Source organism: Mus caroli, unplaced genomic scaffold (assembly GCF_978045245.1).
Source record: "Mus caroli unplaced genomic scaffold, Mus_caroli_1 scaffold_8, whole genome shotgun sequence".
Taxonomy (NCBI): Eukaryota; Metazoa; Chordata; class Mammalia; order Rodentia; family Muridae; genus Mus; species Mus caroli.
Window position 1 is genome coordinate 56,605,294 of NW_028227263.1, and position 17,513 is coordinate 56,622,806.

The 17,513-nt window shown below is 42.2% G+C and overlaps 1 protein-coding gene across 1 annotated transcript in view; it reads left to right on the forward strand.

Moving 5' to 3' along the window:
- The window catches only part of Ccdc81 (coiled-coil domain containing 81), a 40,549-nt gene that overhangs the window by 12,155 nt on the left and 10,881 nt on the right, over nucleotides 1–17,513 (forward strand). The window contains exons 5-13 of the mRNA XM_021167437.2: nucleotides 1,500–1,579; nucleotides 4,224–4,345; nucleotides 5,764–5,887; nucleotides 10,203–10,293; nucleotides 10,916–11,062; nucleotides 12,422–12,526; nucleotides 15,333–15,505; nucleotides 16,702–16,780; nucleotides 16,974–17,194. Coding sequence (XP_021023096.1) covers nucleotides 1,500–1,579; nucleotides 4,224–4,345; nucleotides 5,764–5,887; nucleotides 10,203–10,293; nucleotides 10,916–11,062; nucleotides 12,422–12,526; nucleotides 15,333–15,505; nucleotides 16,702–16,780; nucleotides 16,974–17,194 — 1,142 coding nt within the window. The remainder of the gene's footprint in view (nucleotides 1–1,499; nucleotides 1,580–4,223; nucleotides 4,346–5,763; nucleotides 5,888–10,202; nucleotides 10,294–10,915; nucleotides 11,063–12,421; nucleotides 12,527–15,332; nucleotides 15,506–16,701; nucleotides 16,781–16,973; nucleotides 17,195–17,513) is intronic.

Sequence of the window (17,513 nt, forward strand, 5' to 3'; positions counted from 1 at the left end):
CCATAAAGTAAATTTCATGGGTGTCACCATCACTGTTAACCATTAAGGAGCTGGCATGATGTCCGTGCTAAGTTAGAAGCACAGAATTTAAAGAGGCAAAGAAATAATCAGGAGCACTTATCCAGTGTTTAACGTGCCTTTTGTACACCTCTAGGCACTAATAAAAATGACAAGAATTAATTGAATCATCACAAAAATCCAATAGAGTGGAAGCTTGATTTTTTTTTTTTAAATGAAAAGCTTATGAAGGCCGGCCCAGCGGTCCATTTCTCCCCTCATGGTCCTGTGCAGTGGCGATTGGAGAAGTGGGCCCTGTATAAGGAGGATCCTGGGAGTTTTCCACACAATGTTATTTTATGCAGGATTTCTAAGACGGATGCTGACCCAGTGTGTGGAAAAAGAAAGCTGTAAGAACACAAGGCAGACTTTGAATTTACAAGAAGGGCCCAAGCACCTGACTGGCTTCTTTCTAACTCTAGAGGACTCTGCTGAATTTTAAACACTATTTAAAAAGGAACTGATGTTTTATTTGGTACACTGAACTCCGAAGTGTGACATTTAAACTCTGTAAAAGAACCAGCCTTGAGACTATATTGTATGACAAAGAGTTTGGTCAATGAAGGTGTTCCGCTGTATCCCTCCCGTCAGGTTCAAGAGGCACCATGCACACAGTGTTCCGGAGCTGAGAAGTCAGGCTGCCGGCTTGACAGTGTGGATGAGTCTCTCCCCGGAGCTCTGGCTTAATCAGAACTACTTAACATCTCCTGTACTCGGCAAACACCGGGAAACATGCCGGGGAGTGGTAGTTTGACCACCAGATGTCCTATAATTTAAACCTCAGTATGGACCCACAAAATAGACCTCTGGGAATGGGAAACTTTATGTGCATATTTTGGTGATTAAAAAAAAATCACCTCTTTTTGAATTTTCATTAAAGTCCTTTGTAGGCTATAGCATTCATTCAGAAATAATTGTACACATTAATCCATGGTAATAATGTGGTTATTATATAAAGTGATGACTACAATAACTTGGTTGTGTGCTCTCGAACACAGGTCCACGGAGTACCTCATTAAAATCCTGCAAGGTCGATCTGATTGTTACCCCCATGAACATAGTGCCTGAGGAGACAAAGCAGCTAGCAGCAAGCAGCTATTTATGAACTGCCTATTTTTAGGGTCCTGTGGGCCAACAGTGGAATCAGAGCTGTATTCTTCTATAGTTTCTAGACATTTGCTCACTTTCCAAAGAGGTCTAAAAGAAGGGTCAACTCTTAGGGAAATTTTCAGAAAGTGTAGATGCCTTGGGAGAAGGCAGCATTTGTGGAAGTGATTTTCAGCTTCCCAGGTGAACTTTGATGAGGGAGGTCACTCCTTGCTGTACACTGAACACTGAATAAATACCAACAGCCCACTGGTAGCATTGTCTTGGAGGCATCCTGCAGTGTTTTGGTGTGTCCAGGGTCACAGCTGAGGCATAACCTCTGTCTCTGCCCCCAGAGGCCTGGCACCATGGACTCGGTGCTGTCTAGCAGAGAGTCCTACGGAAAGCGTCCCAACAGCGCGATGGCCTTTCCAAGGTGAGTGTGTTGCTCTATGGGTTAATCCTGGCACCAGTTCTCCTTGCTTATTGGGCTGTATTTGTTTCCCAAACTAATTTCTGCTCTTCTCTCCCCTTTTCTGCCTCCATCTCTGCTTCTCTCACTCCCTTCCATCTCTCCCTTTACCATCTCTGTATAAGCACCAGCCAGGAGTTTATTGCGTATATTTTCTATGGTTAAGTTTTAGAAAGATGAACCCAAAAGATTCTGACCCTACGTGTCGTTCATCTTAGTTCCTGCAATATTAGTACAACTATCACTTAGTAGGTTTCCTCTATTTTCTTCCACTTCCTCCACTGATGCCTTTTTTCTTTCAGCTCCCAGCAAATGTCCTGTCTAAGCACTGACTATTATGACCAAGCACACTGTATCCTCAAGAGGATGGTGGATATTCTTGGGGGCTGCTGATAGCAGTGATAATTGTAACAATAGCAATAGTAGCTTCTCTTTGGAACAGATGTTCAACAGTTAGGAACTTTCTCAGTAGTATTACAGTCACTCTTCATTATAATTGTATAATGTACATTTTGCAATTTTCCCCATTTTATAGAGCTATAAATTAGTTTAATTATTTTTTTATTTATTTTAAGCAAATGAAATAAAATAGTGTTAGTAAGAAGACAGAAAGAAGAGCCCTGGAGGCTTGCGTTTTGTTTCCTGCTTGGCTCTTACCCACACACTGTCACTGTGTGTTCTGACATTATTTATTTATTTATTCATTTATTCATTTGTTTTGAGGTAGGATTTTATTGTGTAGCCCTAACTGGCCTAGTACTCACTATGTAGACCAGGCAGGCTTGGAACTCAGAGATCTCCAACCACCTCTGCCTCCAGAGTACTGGGATTAACGGCATGCACCACTGCTGCCCAGTGTGCTCTGACTTTCTTAACCTCTTAAAAATATTTATTTTCATTATTTTTAATTGTTTGTGTTTAATGCACATGAGTGTGGATGCCCTTGGAGGCCAGAGGTGTGTGTCAGGTTCTCCAAGGGTTGGAATTACATATGGTTGGGAGCTGCCTGACGTGGGTGCTGGGAATTGAACTTGGGTCCTCTGGAAGAGCAGTTTGAGATCTTAGCCACCAAGTCACCTCTCCAGCCCTGTGGTCCTAATCTCCATTGCCATGCCATTGACTTGCATTCAGGTTAGGTGAAGGAAACTTGGGTAGTAACAGCCACCTTCATAGAGTAATGTTTTTCTCAAATATTTTATGTATTTGATCTCCTATTGTGTTTAGGTTTGGAACACCCCCCTACCCCCACCCCCCGGCAGAAAAGCTGGTTGACACATACTCAGAAGAATCAAAGTGAACTCAGAGATCCGTTAGTCAACCTTTGTATCTAGTAGCTGAAATGCCCACAGAGCTGGTGAATGTCCAGGCTAGAAAGAAATGGCTACTTTGCTCCTTAAAAATAAACCAATGAGCAGGGCATGGTGGTGCACGCCTTTAATCCCAGCACTTGGGAGGCAGAGGCAGACGGATTTCTGAGTTCGAGGCCAGCCTGGTCTACAGAGTGAGTTCCAGGACAGCCAGGGCTATACAGAGAAACCCTGTCTCAAAAAACCAAAAGCCAAACCAAACCAAACCAAACCAAACCAAAACCAAACCAAACCCAAAACCAAAACCAAAACCAAAACCAAAAAGCCCCAATGGATTCAAAATCATTTTGATTTCATTGTTTGGGAAGATATATTTATCTGTCCTCTGTTTTTCATTGGTTAATTAGTCTGTTTATTTATCCATGTGTGGACATGGGCATGCCACTGTGCAATGCACGCAGGCCAGAGGACAACTTACAGGAGTTGGTTCCTTTCATCCCCCATGTGAGCTCCAGGGATTGAACTTGCCCAGGTTCATCAGGCTTGGGGACAAGTGCTTTTACCTACTAAGTCACCTTATATGAACCTTTTTTGGTAGTTTTTTGATTGAAGCATTCATTCTAAGAGGTGGTGAAAGAACTCTATATGAGCATATTGAAATGGGTGTGAAGAGTCAAATACTCAAAACAAATGGTAGAGTTTATTTATGTGAAGTTTGGCCCTTGAATTTATTTAAAGGCACACAGCCTCACTCCAGTGGGAGTGCCCTGAATTCACCCCTGAGACCAAAGAAACCCTCAACTGTATACACCAACTGGACACCACTTCCTAACCCATCCTTTTGCAGGTCCTTCTATTTTTAACATAAGGAGAGGATGGGGAAATGGAAGGAGGAAGGAGAGAAGTGCTTATTGCAGGGTACAGTAACCAGGCAACGATTTTGTGACTTTAAGCTAACAGGCATCTCTCACAGATGTAAAATGGACAGAAAAACCCAAACTGAAACCAAAGGAAAAAAAAAAAAACCCTAAATTAAAGTGTTCAAGCAATTTCCTTATATCAAGCTCTTTGTGGGGGGGGCCCATGGTTCAAGGGTCTATGGACTTGGCAGACTCTCAGATTTGGCCTCAAAGAGAGTTCGTTCTATATAGTTAGCAAGGCACATACATATTTCACCCCCTTGAAGGAAGTACGCTTGTTGAGAAATCAGTGAGGGGGTGCGTTGCTTCCCAAAATTGAGAGTTCACACAGTCATCGGTTCAGGACCAGAGCAGAAGACAAACATCTTGATTTGTTCTTAGGATTGAGCACAAAGAGACAGAGAACAAAACACCCGTGGAGGTTTTTGGAGAGGAAGGTGGAGAGAACAGACCAAGGAAGATCAAGTTGAAAGACCAGTCAGACAAAGAAGAAGGAGCCAGGGGTAGGCCAATGGTTTGTGGGTATAGTTTATTACTCTTGACTCTTATGTGCTAGGTGGTGTTACTTAGTAACTTCTATGTAAATATAAGTAAATAAATATCAAAGTAAATAAGGTTAATAATGTATTAGTTACTTTCCTGGTTATAAAAATGTATCTGACAAGAAGCAACTTAAGGAAGGACAGGTTTATTCTGGCTTATGGTTGGGTTCCAGGGGTTAAGCATGGCAGGGTGGGAGGCCAGTGGGTCACATTGTGTCTGGGGCCAGGAAACAGACACTGATCAGGAAGTAGAGCCCACCCGTAAAACCTCAAGGCTCACCTTCAGTGATTCTGCATATGCCGTGCTCTTTCTTTTGTTTAAATATCTCCTGCCCTATTAAGACTGAGTGTCCTATCTTCTTCTTCTTTTTAAATTTTTTGTTATTTTTAATATACAGTGGAAAAACTTTCACAGGTTTTAATATATAAATTTTTTAAAAAAATTTGTCAGTTCTTTTTCCACTTTTTAAAAATTTATTATTTTCTTTATATACATTTCAAATGCTATCCCAAAAGTTTCCTATACCCTCCCCTTGCCCTGCTCCCCTACCCACCCACTCCCACTTCTTGGCCCTGGTGTTCCCCTGTACTGGGGCATATAGAGTTTGCAAGACCAAACTGCAAGACCTCTCTTACCAATGGTGGCTGACTAGGCCATCTTTTGCTACATATGCAGCTAGAGACATGAGCTCTGGGGGTACTGGTTAGTTCATATTGTTGTTCCAAAACGCAGACACCATTGCATATGCCAGCAAGATTTTGCTGAAAGGACCCTGATATAGCTGTCTCTTGTGAGACGATGCCGGTGCCTGGCAAACACAGAAGTGGATGCTCACAGTCAGCTAGTGGATGGAACACAGGGCCCCCAATGGAGGAGCTAGAGAAAGTACCGAAGGAGCTAAAGGTGTCTGCAATGTCCTATCTTCCTAAAGGCTCCTTCCTAACCTTCTCAAATGGGTCACCCACTGGGGACCAAGGGTTCAAAGACACGAGTCTATGTGGAACATCTCACATTCAAACCACAACTTTTACAATAGCCATCAGTAATAATATTATTTCTTATAAACACCTTTTATTCCTGAACTCTGTATCTTGCTTTAACCCTGTGACTCTCAGCCTCTTACACCACTATCTGTTTGGTGGCTGAATCTCTGTTGCTTGACCAGGTTGTGATAAATAGCATAAATGCATGAGGTAAACTCTAGGGCACACTCAGTCTTAATAAGACAGGAGATACTTAAACAAAAGAAAGAACACGGTTACATGAAACGATTCCTTGGTAAAAACCTTCAGCAGTTATGTGTGTATTTAGCTACTATTTAGCTGTTTGAGAATTGAATAGAATGCCTCTTATTATTTACATTTGTTATTTATTTTAGAGATATCATCGCCCAAGAAACACCGTGAGAGGCAATCTATCTCTCCTGCTAAAGTGACAAGCGTCAGCTTGCTGGACAAGGTTGAGCGAAGTGGGAACGGTGGGAAGATCACGGCCTGTGAAAAGTAATTCAGTGACTTTTTTCTCCTGCATCTTATTAAATATAATTTTGAAGTCTTGGATGACTCAGGGAATCTTTTTTTTTTTTTTGAGTTTTTTTTTTTTTCCTGAGTGCTTTGTTTTTTTTTTTTTAATATTTTTTATTAGGTATTTTCCTCATTTATATTTCCAATGCTATCCCAAAAATCCCCCATACCTTCCCCCCCCACTCCTCTACCCATCCACTCCCACTTTTTGGCCCTGGAGTTCCCCTGTATTGGGGCATATAAAGTTTGCAAGTCCAATGGGCCTCTCTTTCCATTGATGGCCGACTAGGCCATCTTTTGATACATATGCAGCTAGAGACAAGAGCTCGGGGGTACTGGTTAGTTCATCATGTTGTTCCACCTATAGGGTTGCAGATCCCTTTAGCTCCTTGGGTACTTTCTCTAGCTCCTCCATTTCTTCTGTTCCTTATTAATTGTTATTGAGAATATTCTATGTGAGATGTGATGGGGATTCTAGAGGTGACCAGGACTGATAATCTAAAGGAAAATCCAGACACATGTGACAGACGATACATTGTGGGTAAGGGGAATAAATGTTATTCAGTATAGGCAGAAACAGCACAGGGAACACTCAGTCTGTCTGATTTCTTTCAGAAATGACTTCTCAACTCTATAGGCGCCGAGCAATGGTGGCTCACGCCTTTAATTCCAGCATTTGGGAGGCAGAGGCAGGTGGATTTCTGAGTTCAAGGCCAGCTTGGTCTACAGAGTGCATTCCAGGACAGCCAGGGCTACACAGAGAAACCCTGCTTGACACCCCGCCCCCCCTCAAAACAAAACCCAAACAAACCCTTATAGGCATTGTTGATTTCTGGATGCTTAGGCATCATATGACAGGTTTATACTGATATTAAATGGAATGTAAGTTTGTCACATGAGCCTGACAGTTGAGTCACCCGTGTTTCTGACTTACCTCCTTTTTGCTGCCTTTCTAATATCTTCTGTAATGACTCTTTGGGCAAGGTCTATCTTTTGGGTAGGGTCAGTCTTTTGACTGCTTACGTAGATTAGTATCCCATTGCTGATTTTTGGTTCTTAGCTAAGTTTTGCTCAACATTTAATTGAGGTTTCTATATTTTCTTCTGTTAGTTGTCCCAAAGAGATGTCTAAGCTGTTCTTTCTTGTAGTTTTAAAGACTTTCCTTTCTTAGTGTTTGTATTTCTCGCTCCTCACAGGAGTTGTGATTTTCTGGGAAAATTCATAACCATTGTCATTTCCTTTGCTTCAGTTTGGCTCCTACGGAATATACATTGGAGCTTCTAAATCTGGTTTCTGTTTCTCTATTTTTAAAATATATTTCTTTCTTTCTTTTTTTTTTAACCTTTATGCTGCTTTTAAAGTAAGATTCTCAGTTTCATTTTAAATATCAGTATAGGTTGTTTGTGTTTTATATATCATATATTTTACTAATGTAGAGGATGTATTTCTTTGTTTTAATTAGAGGACCACTTTGCGATGTTGATTCTCTCCCACCATGTTGTTGGCCCTTTGGTCTCTCTTTTAATTACTTTCCATGCTTTTCCGGTTTATCCAGGCCCACCCCCTCTCTCTGAGAGCACATGTTTAACAGTAGCTTTACCTCCTGCGCTGTTGAGTCACTTCCTTGGTACTGAGTACTGAATTACCTCACTTGTTGGATGCTGGTAGAGACTCTCTTAGTTCTCACACACTTAAAATGCTTGGCCGTTTTGCTTTCAGAGTTTGCTGTGTAGAAGTATTTCCCCATATGTTCTCTGTTACATTGTTAGCACACCATTCAAGTTGTACAGTTAAAACACTGGCACATACTTATAATATTTAAAGCCATTTTCCTGAGTAATACTAGAAACCATTCCCATATCCTGTGTGACCTCAGTTCTTGGTTTCTGACAAGAGGGTGGAGCCTGTGTGATGTAAGAGGAAGAGCCTGTGATGAAGGGATTAGGATTGTGGTAGGAAGCACTCTGTAGGATTGAGGGGAAGCAAAGTTCCATATCCTATTAGAAAATTCAGCCATCGGCACCTATAGCACATCTAGACAACATATCTACAATGCAGCCAATCCTTATGATCTCTGCTGCTACCACACTGGTCCACACCAGTGTTGCAGTAAATCACCAACCCAACTATGCCCCGGCAACGAAAACACAACTCAATATGAATACATGCTGTGCGCCTAGATTGGGCAGACCTACCGCTACACTACCATCTTCCCCATCTATGAGACCCATTAAAACTTGCGGTTTCTCTAGGCCATGTGCTTCTGCTCCGCTTTTCTTCTTCCTCCTCCTCCTCCTCTGTGTCCTCTCCCTCTTCTATTTTCTCCTTCTTCTCTCTCCCCACCTTCTGCTCCACCTTCCCTTTTATCTTCCTAATCATCAGATCTCCTTTATTTTACAAATTAAGGTGGGAAGCAGGTTCACCGGAGTACTGACTCTTTCCTTGTTTGCCACCGCTCAAGGGAGAATGAATTAACATCAAATGTAATTAGCCCCAGGGCTATCCACAACACACCAACCCCTTTCTTCTGAGTTGTTAGAACGGTCTCTGTCCTACCGTTCTTCACCATTATCTCTATATTACTTTTCTTGTTGCTGTAATTCAATGTCTGATGAAGGCAGCTTAAGAAAGAGAGGTCTTATTTTGGGTCACAATTCAAGGAGGGGAGGGCGTGCATCATGGCACGGGAGCTTTGAACAGCTGTCACGGTCAGAAAGCTGAGAGAAATGGATGTGGATGCTCAGCTTGCTTTATTATTTTCATTCATCCTGGCTGTAGAATGGTATCTCTAGGACCAGGGTGGGACTTACCACCTAGGTTAACACATTCCAGAAATGCTCTCACAAACCTTCTTAGATTATCCTAGATGCTGTAAAGTTGTTATTTAACCAGCACAGTATCCACTTATTTTTTTTCTCAGTGTTTCAGCCAAAATAATCCTGTGTAAGACAGATGATGGCATCTTCTACCCAAAACTTCCAGGCTCCCCTACTCTCCTGCAAGAGACATAGTCCTTCTCTTTGCAGCAAGAGTCCTTCCTGCCTAGTCTCTGACTTGATTTCTCCCATGCTTCTCATCTTTTACTTGCCTCGCTCCAGCAACACAGATCCAAGAATGTCCCCACCCAAAGTTCCCAAGGACTTTGCTCCCATCTGCTCTCCTGAAATGGCTCTCCCATTGGGAGTCTGCAATGTTCATCCCACTTTCTTCTGGCATCCAGGCCAATGTTTTCTTGGTAGGGAATGTTCCTGGGAATTTGCTTTATTCCCATTTAGCACTCTCTTGCTTCAGTGCACAGCCTTTCTTATCACCATGGAGTATATATCCTTACAGTATTACCAGCTGGCTAGCCCCATCAGTGTTCAAGTCCTGAGGACAGGGAATTGTGTGTGCCTGAGTTTTGTTTGCATTGCATTTCCTGCACCTAGAAGAATCACATGGTAAGTGGGCACTGAATGTTTTTTTTTTTGTGTGTGTGTGTGAAATGAATGGATTTATCCCCATTACACAGAAATTGTAACTGAGGACTTCCAAGATGACATAGCTTCTTTTTTTTTTTTTGGTTTTTCGAGACAGGGTTTCTCTGTGTAGCCCTGGCTGTCCTAGAACTCACTTTGTAGACCAGGCTGGCCTCAAACTCAGAAATCTGCCTGCCTCTGCCTCCCGAGTGCTGGAATTAAAGGCGTGCGCCACCACGCCCGGCTTATGACATAGCTTCTTGACATCACCTACCTCGCAAACTACAAAATGAATTCAAATCCAACTCTGACATGAAGTACAGGTTCTTAACGAGGATGCATGCAGCTATTCTGAAAGGAACCACTGAGCTACTTTCTCTGGCTCTTTTTTTAAAATAACAAGATCTCTCTATTACATCACCCTGGCTGCCCTGGTCAGGGCATAGATCAGGCTGGCCTTGAACTCACAGAGATCTATCTCTATAGATCCGCCTCTGCCTCAGGAACCACCACCAGGCCTTTTTTTCTTTATCTTATGTGTTTACCCTTGTCTCTAAAACTGTCACTGTCTTGGGGCTGGACATAAGTCCTTGGTTAAGAACACTTACTGTTCTTCCAGAGGTCTTAAGTTTGGTTCCTAACACTCATGTCAAATGACACACAACCACCTGCAACTCCAATTCCAGCAGATTCAACATTCAATTCTAGCTTTTGGGCATCCCCTTCCCCCTCAGGCACATTACAAGTTCACATAATTAAAAGAATCTTTAAAGTGACCATTGTCGCTAGAGGTCAGACTGTATTAAACATTAATTTGTGTCCCATTGTCTTTGAAGCTTGTCATCTCCAGGTTGTCAGAGAAATGACAGTGAGAGGCCCAGAACATCTCCTGCCCCAGCTTGCCAGGATCATAATAAGGCAGGACAGGTACAGTGCCTTTAACTGGATAAAGCCCACTCAGGCTCCTTCTCTGATTCTGTCTCTCCAAAAGAATTCTGGGAACCATCCCTTCTTAATATAATCTATAGTCATACTCAAATGTCTGGACTGAGATTTGCCTGTAGTCAAGATCTACTTAAGAGAAAGGGACTAAGAAATCCTTTCTAATTTTTAGCTCCTTTGAGAGTTCACTAAATCCTTTTATTTATGAGATTTACGAGTTTTACGAGTATGAGTTTTACGCTGTAAAACTTCTTTTGCTAACTGCATACTAGATACTATAATTCACCAATATTTTCTTTTCTTCTCTTTTTTTTTCTTTTTTCTTTTTTTGTTTTTTTCGAGACAGAGTTTTTCTGTATAGCACTGGCTGTCCTGGAACTCACTTTGTAGACCAGGCTGGCCTCGAACCCAGAAATCCGCTTGCCTTTGCCTCCCAAGTTTTGGGATTAAAGGCGTGCGCCACCACTGCCTGGCAATATCTTCTTTTCTGAAACATGTTTCTTGACAAATTCAGTCTTTAGAGAGTTTTGTGAAGGGAATAGAGTAAATGAATAAAAAAAGAGGAGAAATGTACAAAATTAATTTGTCCTGAAATTTGGAACTGCAGGAAATGTGCTATGTGTGTTTGCAACGAGCACAACGGAATTTCGCATTGTACCATGGAGATGAGAGGAGGAGGAGAGAGATTGAAGATGAGCGACTTATGCAACAGTACCAAATCCTGAAAGATCAGGAGGCTTTCTTCAAAAACCAGGTAGCCTAACACTGCAGCTGGAGAGGGTTTGACATGGGTCAGCACGACACCATTTTCAAACGCAACAAAACATATTCTTCACATATTTGCACTGTAACACATGTAATCATTTGTATGTTAGTGGGCTAAAACGTAGCTAGTGTGTTGGTTGGTTTTATGTCAACTTTATCCAAACTGGAGCCATTTGGGAAGAGCAACTTTGAGAAGATGCCTCTATGCTATTTGCCTGCAGGCAAGTCTCCACAGCATGATTAGTGATTGATGTGAGAAGGTCCCGCAAACTGATGGGCAGGACGTGGGCTCGTGGTCCTGAGTTAGATAGGGCAGACTAGGCAAGCCACGGAGAGCAAGCCAGGAAGCAGTGGTCCTCCATGGCCCCTGCTTCAATTCCATACTGCGTTCTGTTTCTGCCCTGACCTCCCTCAGTGATGGAGGATGACCTGAGAGTTGACCCAAACTGATTTCCTCCCAAGTTAGTCATCATGCTTTATCACAGCAATAGACACCCTCACCTACGAGGGGCAGTGTCCAAATTTTCACTGGTGAATGTCTCAGTATTTGATCATTGGCGTAAATGATGGATCTTCCCCCTCAACCCACAGGGCTGAGTTTTATAGTTGAAAGTGAGCCAGGCACAGTTGTGCATGCCTTTAATCTCAGGAAGCAGAGGCAGACAGATCTCTGTGTGTTGGAGGCTAGATTGGCCCACATAGTGAGTTCCAGACTAGCCAGAGCTGCATGCATAGTAATACTTTGTCTCAACAATGAAAGTGAAAATGATGGATGTATTTTGCTGTTTTTAATTTCTGATAAAATATAAATGTGGTCTAACCTTATACATTTTAAAGTCATGGCCTATCTCCAAAGGGAGGGAGCACAGAAGGGCACCTTAATACTTTCTCTACACAGATTTCTCTGGTCTCTGATAATGATGCTGCTAGTGTGTTCTGTCTGCATTTGTGGTAAAGCTCTTCCATTCCAAGAATGAGGAATAAGAAAAAAATATCACTTACCTCATGTTTACAAGTCTTTAAAGACATCAGAAAGTGCCATTGTAGACAAACAGTTTTCCGTGTCACTTAGAATATATGACGCAGAATTGAAAGAATGGAACATATCAATGGTACAGAATTAGTTAATATAGAATGAAATTATCTTGTGATAGGGTTTCACTGTGTAGTCCTGGCTGTTCTGGAATTCACTCTGTTGACTAGGCTGGCCTCAAACTCCCAAAGATCTACCTTTCTCTGCCTCTCAAGTTCTGGGATTAAAGGTGTGCGCCACTAGTAGCTGCCAGAACGAAGCGTTCTGAAGATCGTATTTTATGCCTAAGGTAAAGACAACCCTGTTTTGCCATAGATGAAGAGCATGGCTGCTAGGGAGCAGAACCAGAAGAATGCTGCCTATAACCTCGGAGTTGCTGAAGCTATCAGGAATCACAAGAACGAGAAACCTGAATTCTATGTGAGTCTTGTTAAAATTTCTATTGATTGCATATAAGCGAAACTAATAAAAGGAGATTTTGTGCATTTTCTGCCAAATTGTTTTCTATCAAAATTTTTATCACGTAAGTAATGCCTTTTTCTCAGACAATTGTATCTTTATAAATATTTATTTTTTTTAAATTGTTATTTGTATATGTGCTTCTCTATGTGGAATAGAATGACTTTGCATAACCCTCAGAAGTTTCTGTAATTTCTCTTGGGGGAATCTTTCTGTCTCTGGCTGGCTGCCATTTTCCTGTTCAGAAGCTGGGCCATGGGATGGTCTGCCGTGTAATGCTTGCTCTCAGAGTTCTGTTAGATGTGTTGGGGGGTAAAATTAAGGCAACAGTCATCTCTCTCTTTGAATTTCATTAGAGTTGTATTTGTTTTAATGACATAGAAAATTCTATTGCTAATCCTGCCTCCCTCCCCTGTAAGACTTTGAGGTCAATAATCTATGCTGCAGTTTGTGCTATTTAAAGTACCTAAGTAGGAAAGTGGTCTGTGTAGGTGTTGAGGGTCTGCCTTCACAACATCCACAACCACACTCTGATTTTTATTAATGGCTACAACTCTTGTTAATTATAGTCTTTGCCAACCAGGCCCTGGGACAGGTGAGGGGCAGGATCCTAACACCCAGCCCTAGGATTTAAATAGAAAGCAGCAGCACTGACATCATTCCAGAACTGGCTAGCAAGGAAAACGTTCAGACTTCTGCCATGGGGATTTGAACAGGAGTGAGATCTCCAGGGGATCTGAGTGAAGATCTTGAGAAGATCCACTTTTTAGATGGAGGCAAGCCACTTGCTGCCCTTCACATCCTTGACCATCGAGTCTGCCTTTGTTTCTGCCTGAATCTATTTTTATACCACTATTGATATATTGATATTGACAATCTGATGGTCTCCATAAAGATGTATTAGAAATGCACTTTGTTCATCATTAGAACATACTCGGCTCCCCTGGACTGGCCATTCTATAGGCATCTAGAAGTACAAATTCCTCATTCTAATGAGGTCTCAGTTGTGGGGAGACAGACCCTCAAAGAGCCGAGTGTAGTATAGTAGCTGTGTAAATCTTTGAAGAGAGCTCTATATGAGCAAGGAGGTCACTTAAGCCAGATTAGGGATCTAGGACTGTTTTCTACATGTAAAGAGCTGGGCAAAGAAGGAAATGAAGGGGGAGATCTCCAGGCAAGAGCATCAGGGAGGGAAAGAAAGCACTGGGCTCTTGGCATTTAGGCCTGACCTCCACCTTCCTACAGTAGAAGCTATAGACTACACTTATGGCCCCAATTTGTGCCTCTTTGCAGAAATACTAAGATAGAAGTTCTGACTCTGTCCTAATCTGGACCCCACTGTCTTTTCATGTGCTTGAGTAAATTGGACTATGCCAGTGTCACAGAGTTAAGATTCTGTGCAGGCTGCCATCTCCAGGCAGCAAGTTGTAAAAACACTTTATGTGTGAGTGATTAATTTCTGGCTTCTTTCTCTCTCCCTCGAGTGCAAATCCACAAGTCCAGTTGCATTCATCTCCCAAGGATAGCCAATATTTGTCCCAATCTCTTTATCAGCAACATTACCATCTTTCCCCAGGACACATTATAGGCAAACCTCTGTCCTGTCTTTTCAATTGTTACTCCCCTACAGCCAGTTCTTCACACAAAAGCCAAATGGTCTTTTAAAATTCTTAAAGTATATCACTCTCCTGATTAATTCCTCTAATGGTGTTCCATTGAATCAAAATGAAATACAAATTGATAAAGATTTTGGATATAGGCAAATTTCTTTGCCCCACCAGTGCCTGGGTGGCTTTCCCAGCCCCATCTACTTGAGCTTACTTTCTTCTCCTTCTCCTCCTTCTCCTTCTCCTTCTCCTTCTCCTTCTCCTTCTCCTTCTCCTTCTCCTTCTCCTTCTCCTTCTCCTTCTCCTTCTCCTTCTCCTTCTCCTTCTCCTTCTCCTTCTCCTTCTCCTTCTCCTTCTCCTCCTCCTCCTCCTCCTCCTCCTCTTCCTCCTCCTCCTCCTCCTCCTCCTCCTTCTCCTTCTCCAGGGCTCTCTGTGTAGCCCTGGCTGTCCTGGAACTCACTTTGTAGACCAGGCTGGCCTGGAACTCAGAAATCTGCCTGCCTCTGCCTCCAGAGTGCTGGGATTAAAGGTGTGCGCCACCACGCCGGGCTTTACTTCTCTTCTTGTTCACTGTGCTTCAGTAATGCATCTCTCATCTTCTCTGACTGGAGGACCCCTTGGTATTTGCAGTGGGGCAATCACTCCTCTGCATGGAAAAATGTCAGGCGATTTCACCCTAGCCTCAGAGTCTTGATATGATTAGGACTTCACAGCACTTATTACAAACTTAAATGGCCAGATGACACTGTCACTGTTTCCTACAGCAGAATGGAGCAGACGAGAGCAAAGTCTCTGACCTTTGATCTGGACCACAGATCAGCAGTTAGTTCTAGAATGTCTAGGCTCACAGGAGATAGTCAGGAACCTCTCTTTCCACCTTTGCATATCCTTGCCCATGCTTCTGTATACAGAATTCCCTCTTCCTTCCAAATGGATGCTGTAATTGCTAGCTCAGAAAGAGGCTGGGCACTGAGCTTATCTCAACTTTATCAGGGAACATGCTCATGCTATAAGTCTATGGGTTATCTAAATACTAGCTGGCTTATGTTTGGGGGGCAGGACAAATGATAGAAATCATGTAATACTTTGATTTTAGTTTGTATTGCTAACTTTACTTTCAGGTATGTGACCATAAGAGAATTGCTTGTGTTTCATTTCAGAAATCCTTCCTCTTTGATAAGCGACCTCTTAGTCCTGAGATTAACGCTTTTAAGCAGGAGGAATATTCCCAAAGTCTCCTGAAACAAATGGAAAGCAAACGGGAGAAGGAAATAAAGCAAAGACAAAACAGAGAGTTGATGGACCGCTTGGAGCAAGTGCAGCTCACAGAGGAGTGAGTCCATCACATGTGCACGGAAAGCTGATTTCTATGTAGGATTGAATAAGCATTCAAAATGTCATTAGCACCTCTGTAGCCATTTGAATAAACAAACCCAAATAACAGCCAGTACCACAGTGCAACTAACTGCAGTAAACAGAGAAAGCCACCATTACTATAGGTATAGCAATGACTGGCAATCTGAAAGGACTTTAATTACAGAACAGCATTTTGTATTGCTTGCGATTGCCAGCACTGGTAGATGCAAGAAGGAAGGAACATATTTTGAGCAAGTATCATTGCCAACTGTGATCCCAAGGCAAAGCTTGGGTCTTATTATAAGCCTGTAGTATGTTCCATAAAACCTGGTACACTTATATATGGAGGATACAGGTGACCCTAGAACCAGGGACTGAAATGTAGTATGGGGTGTTTTTCCTTTTGCTCATGGCAAGTTTCTTAGTTGGCATCACTTTGACACATTACCCTGATCTTGGAGAATATTAGTCTCAGTTCTGAATTTCCAGGAAGGAAACTCTGATTGCTGATTGCGTAGGTTGTGTTGTTTGATGCTGAAGGTAGGGCCAGAGAAATGAAATTCAAATCTACCTCAGGGGGCTCCTACTTTTGCTGCTAAAACCAGGACAGTAATTGTGTAGCATGAGCAGGGACTGCTACAATAAACAGTAAGTTGGTTTCTGTGACCCAAAGGATATATTGTCCTAAAATTTATCTGTTCTATTATACCAATTTTATGGATCATACAGGTCTTTGGCAAGTTTCATCTGATGACTGTAAGTTCTAATAGGGTAGATTACTTTTCTTAAAGAAGAATTATATATTGAATCTTCTTATATAAACTATAGTCATGTTTTTCTTGTCTAGATTTTAAGAAAGGATTTGTGAGTATGTATGGGATGGGGAGGGTATTTACCATATTTATCCCATCTGGACGATATGACCCATCATCTTATGCATATCCTGTCTGCCCTTTGTGAAGACACAGCATACATGAGTTACTTTTTACTTATAATTAGAGCCTTCAGAATGAAAGACGAATTTTTATGTACCACGTGCGCATTCCTATTAATATTGAACATCTTTTGATAATGCCAACTTGTGCTGCTGTTCTGTATGTAAAATGTATGTAAAATGTGTGTAAATGTAGAGCGTGTAAGATGTATCTCACATCTCCTCTTCTTAACCACCAGACTTGCTGCACAAAGAGCTCAATATCTAAAAGAGAAGATGGAAGAAACACAGCACTACAAGAGAGCTTTGGATGCACAGGTAGGGAGATAGTGATCATTATTTTAAGATTATGCAACATGTCAACACGATTCTATTAGCAAGCACGTAATGCTGTATACACGCATGCATGCCATATGTTTGGTAGGTTCTGAGGCCCTGTTCATTCCCATAAACCTTGGTGTTGGTATTTTACTAAGTTGTACAATTGTCCATTATGTGTTGCTCATCTCAGGTAAAGAACAAACCCCCACAGCTGCCCATGTTTGAGCCGGACTCTGCTGAGCCCATCTTTGGTAAGAATGACGGAGAAAGGGAGACGGAAAAGCGAAAGCGAGAGCAGAGCTGCATGAAGCATCAGATGGAGGCAGCCGCCAGCCACAAGAGGAACAACATCCTGAACCAGCTGGTGGACCAGAGGCGAGATCTGCAGATGCTTCAGAGGACACAGAGAGAGTAAGAAGAACCTGGGTCTGACTCCTGTCCCTTCCCTTCCCACTCCCCGCCCACTCCCTTCTCTCTGCCCTCCTCTCCCCCTCCTGCATCTCTCCCAGCTTTCTTTCTTTGTAACAATAGCAGAGAACAAAAGTGGCTAACCTACTGAGGAGTTATGCTATTCTAAACTCGTTACACATCTCACTTTTTTATTCTTATAATTCAGCTAATGAAAATACTAAAAAGAAAAAATACTCCTCTATTGATCTCCATCTTTTAAGTTCTTATTCCAATATTTCACCTTATAGTGCAGTATAACAACAACAATTTCTCCTCCCCC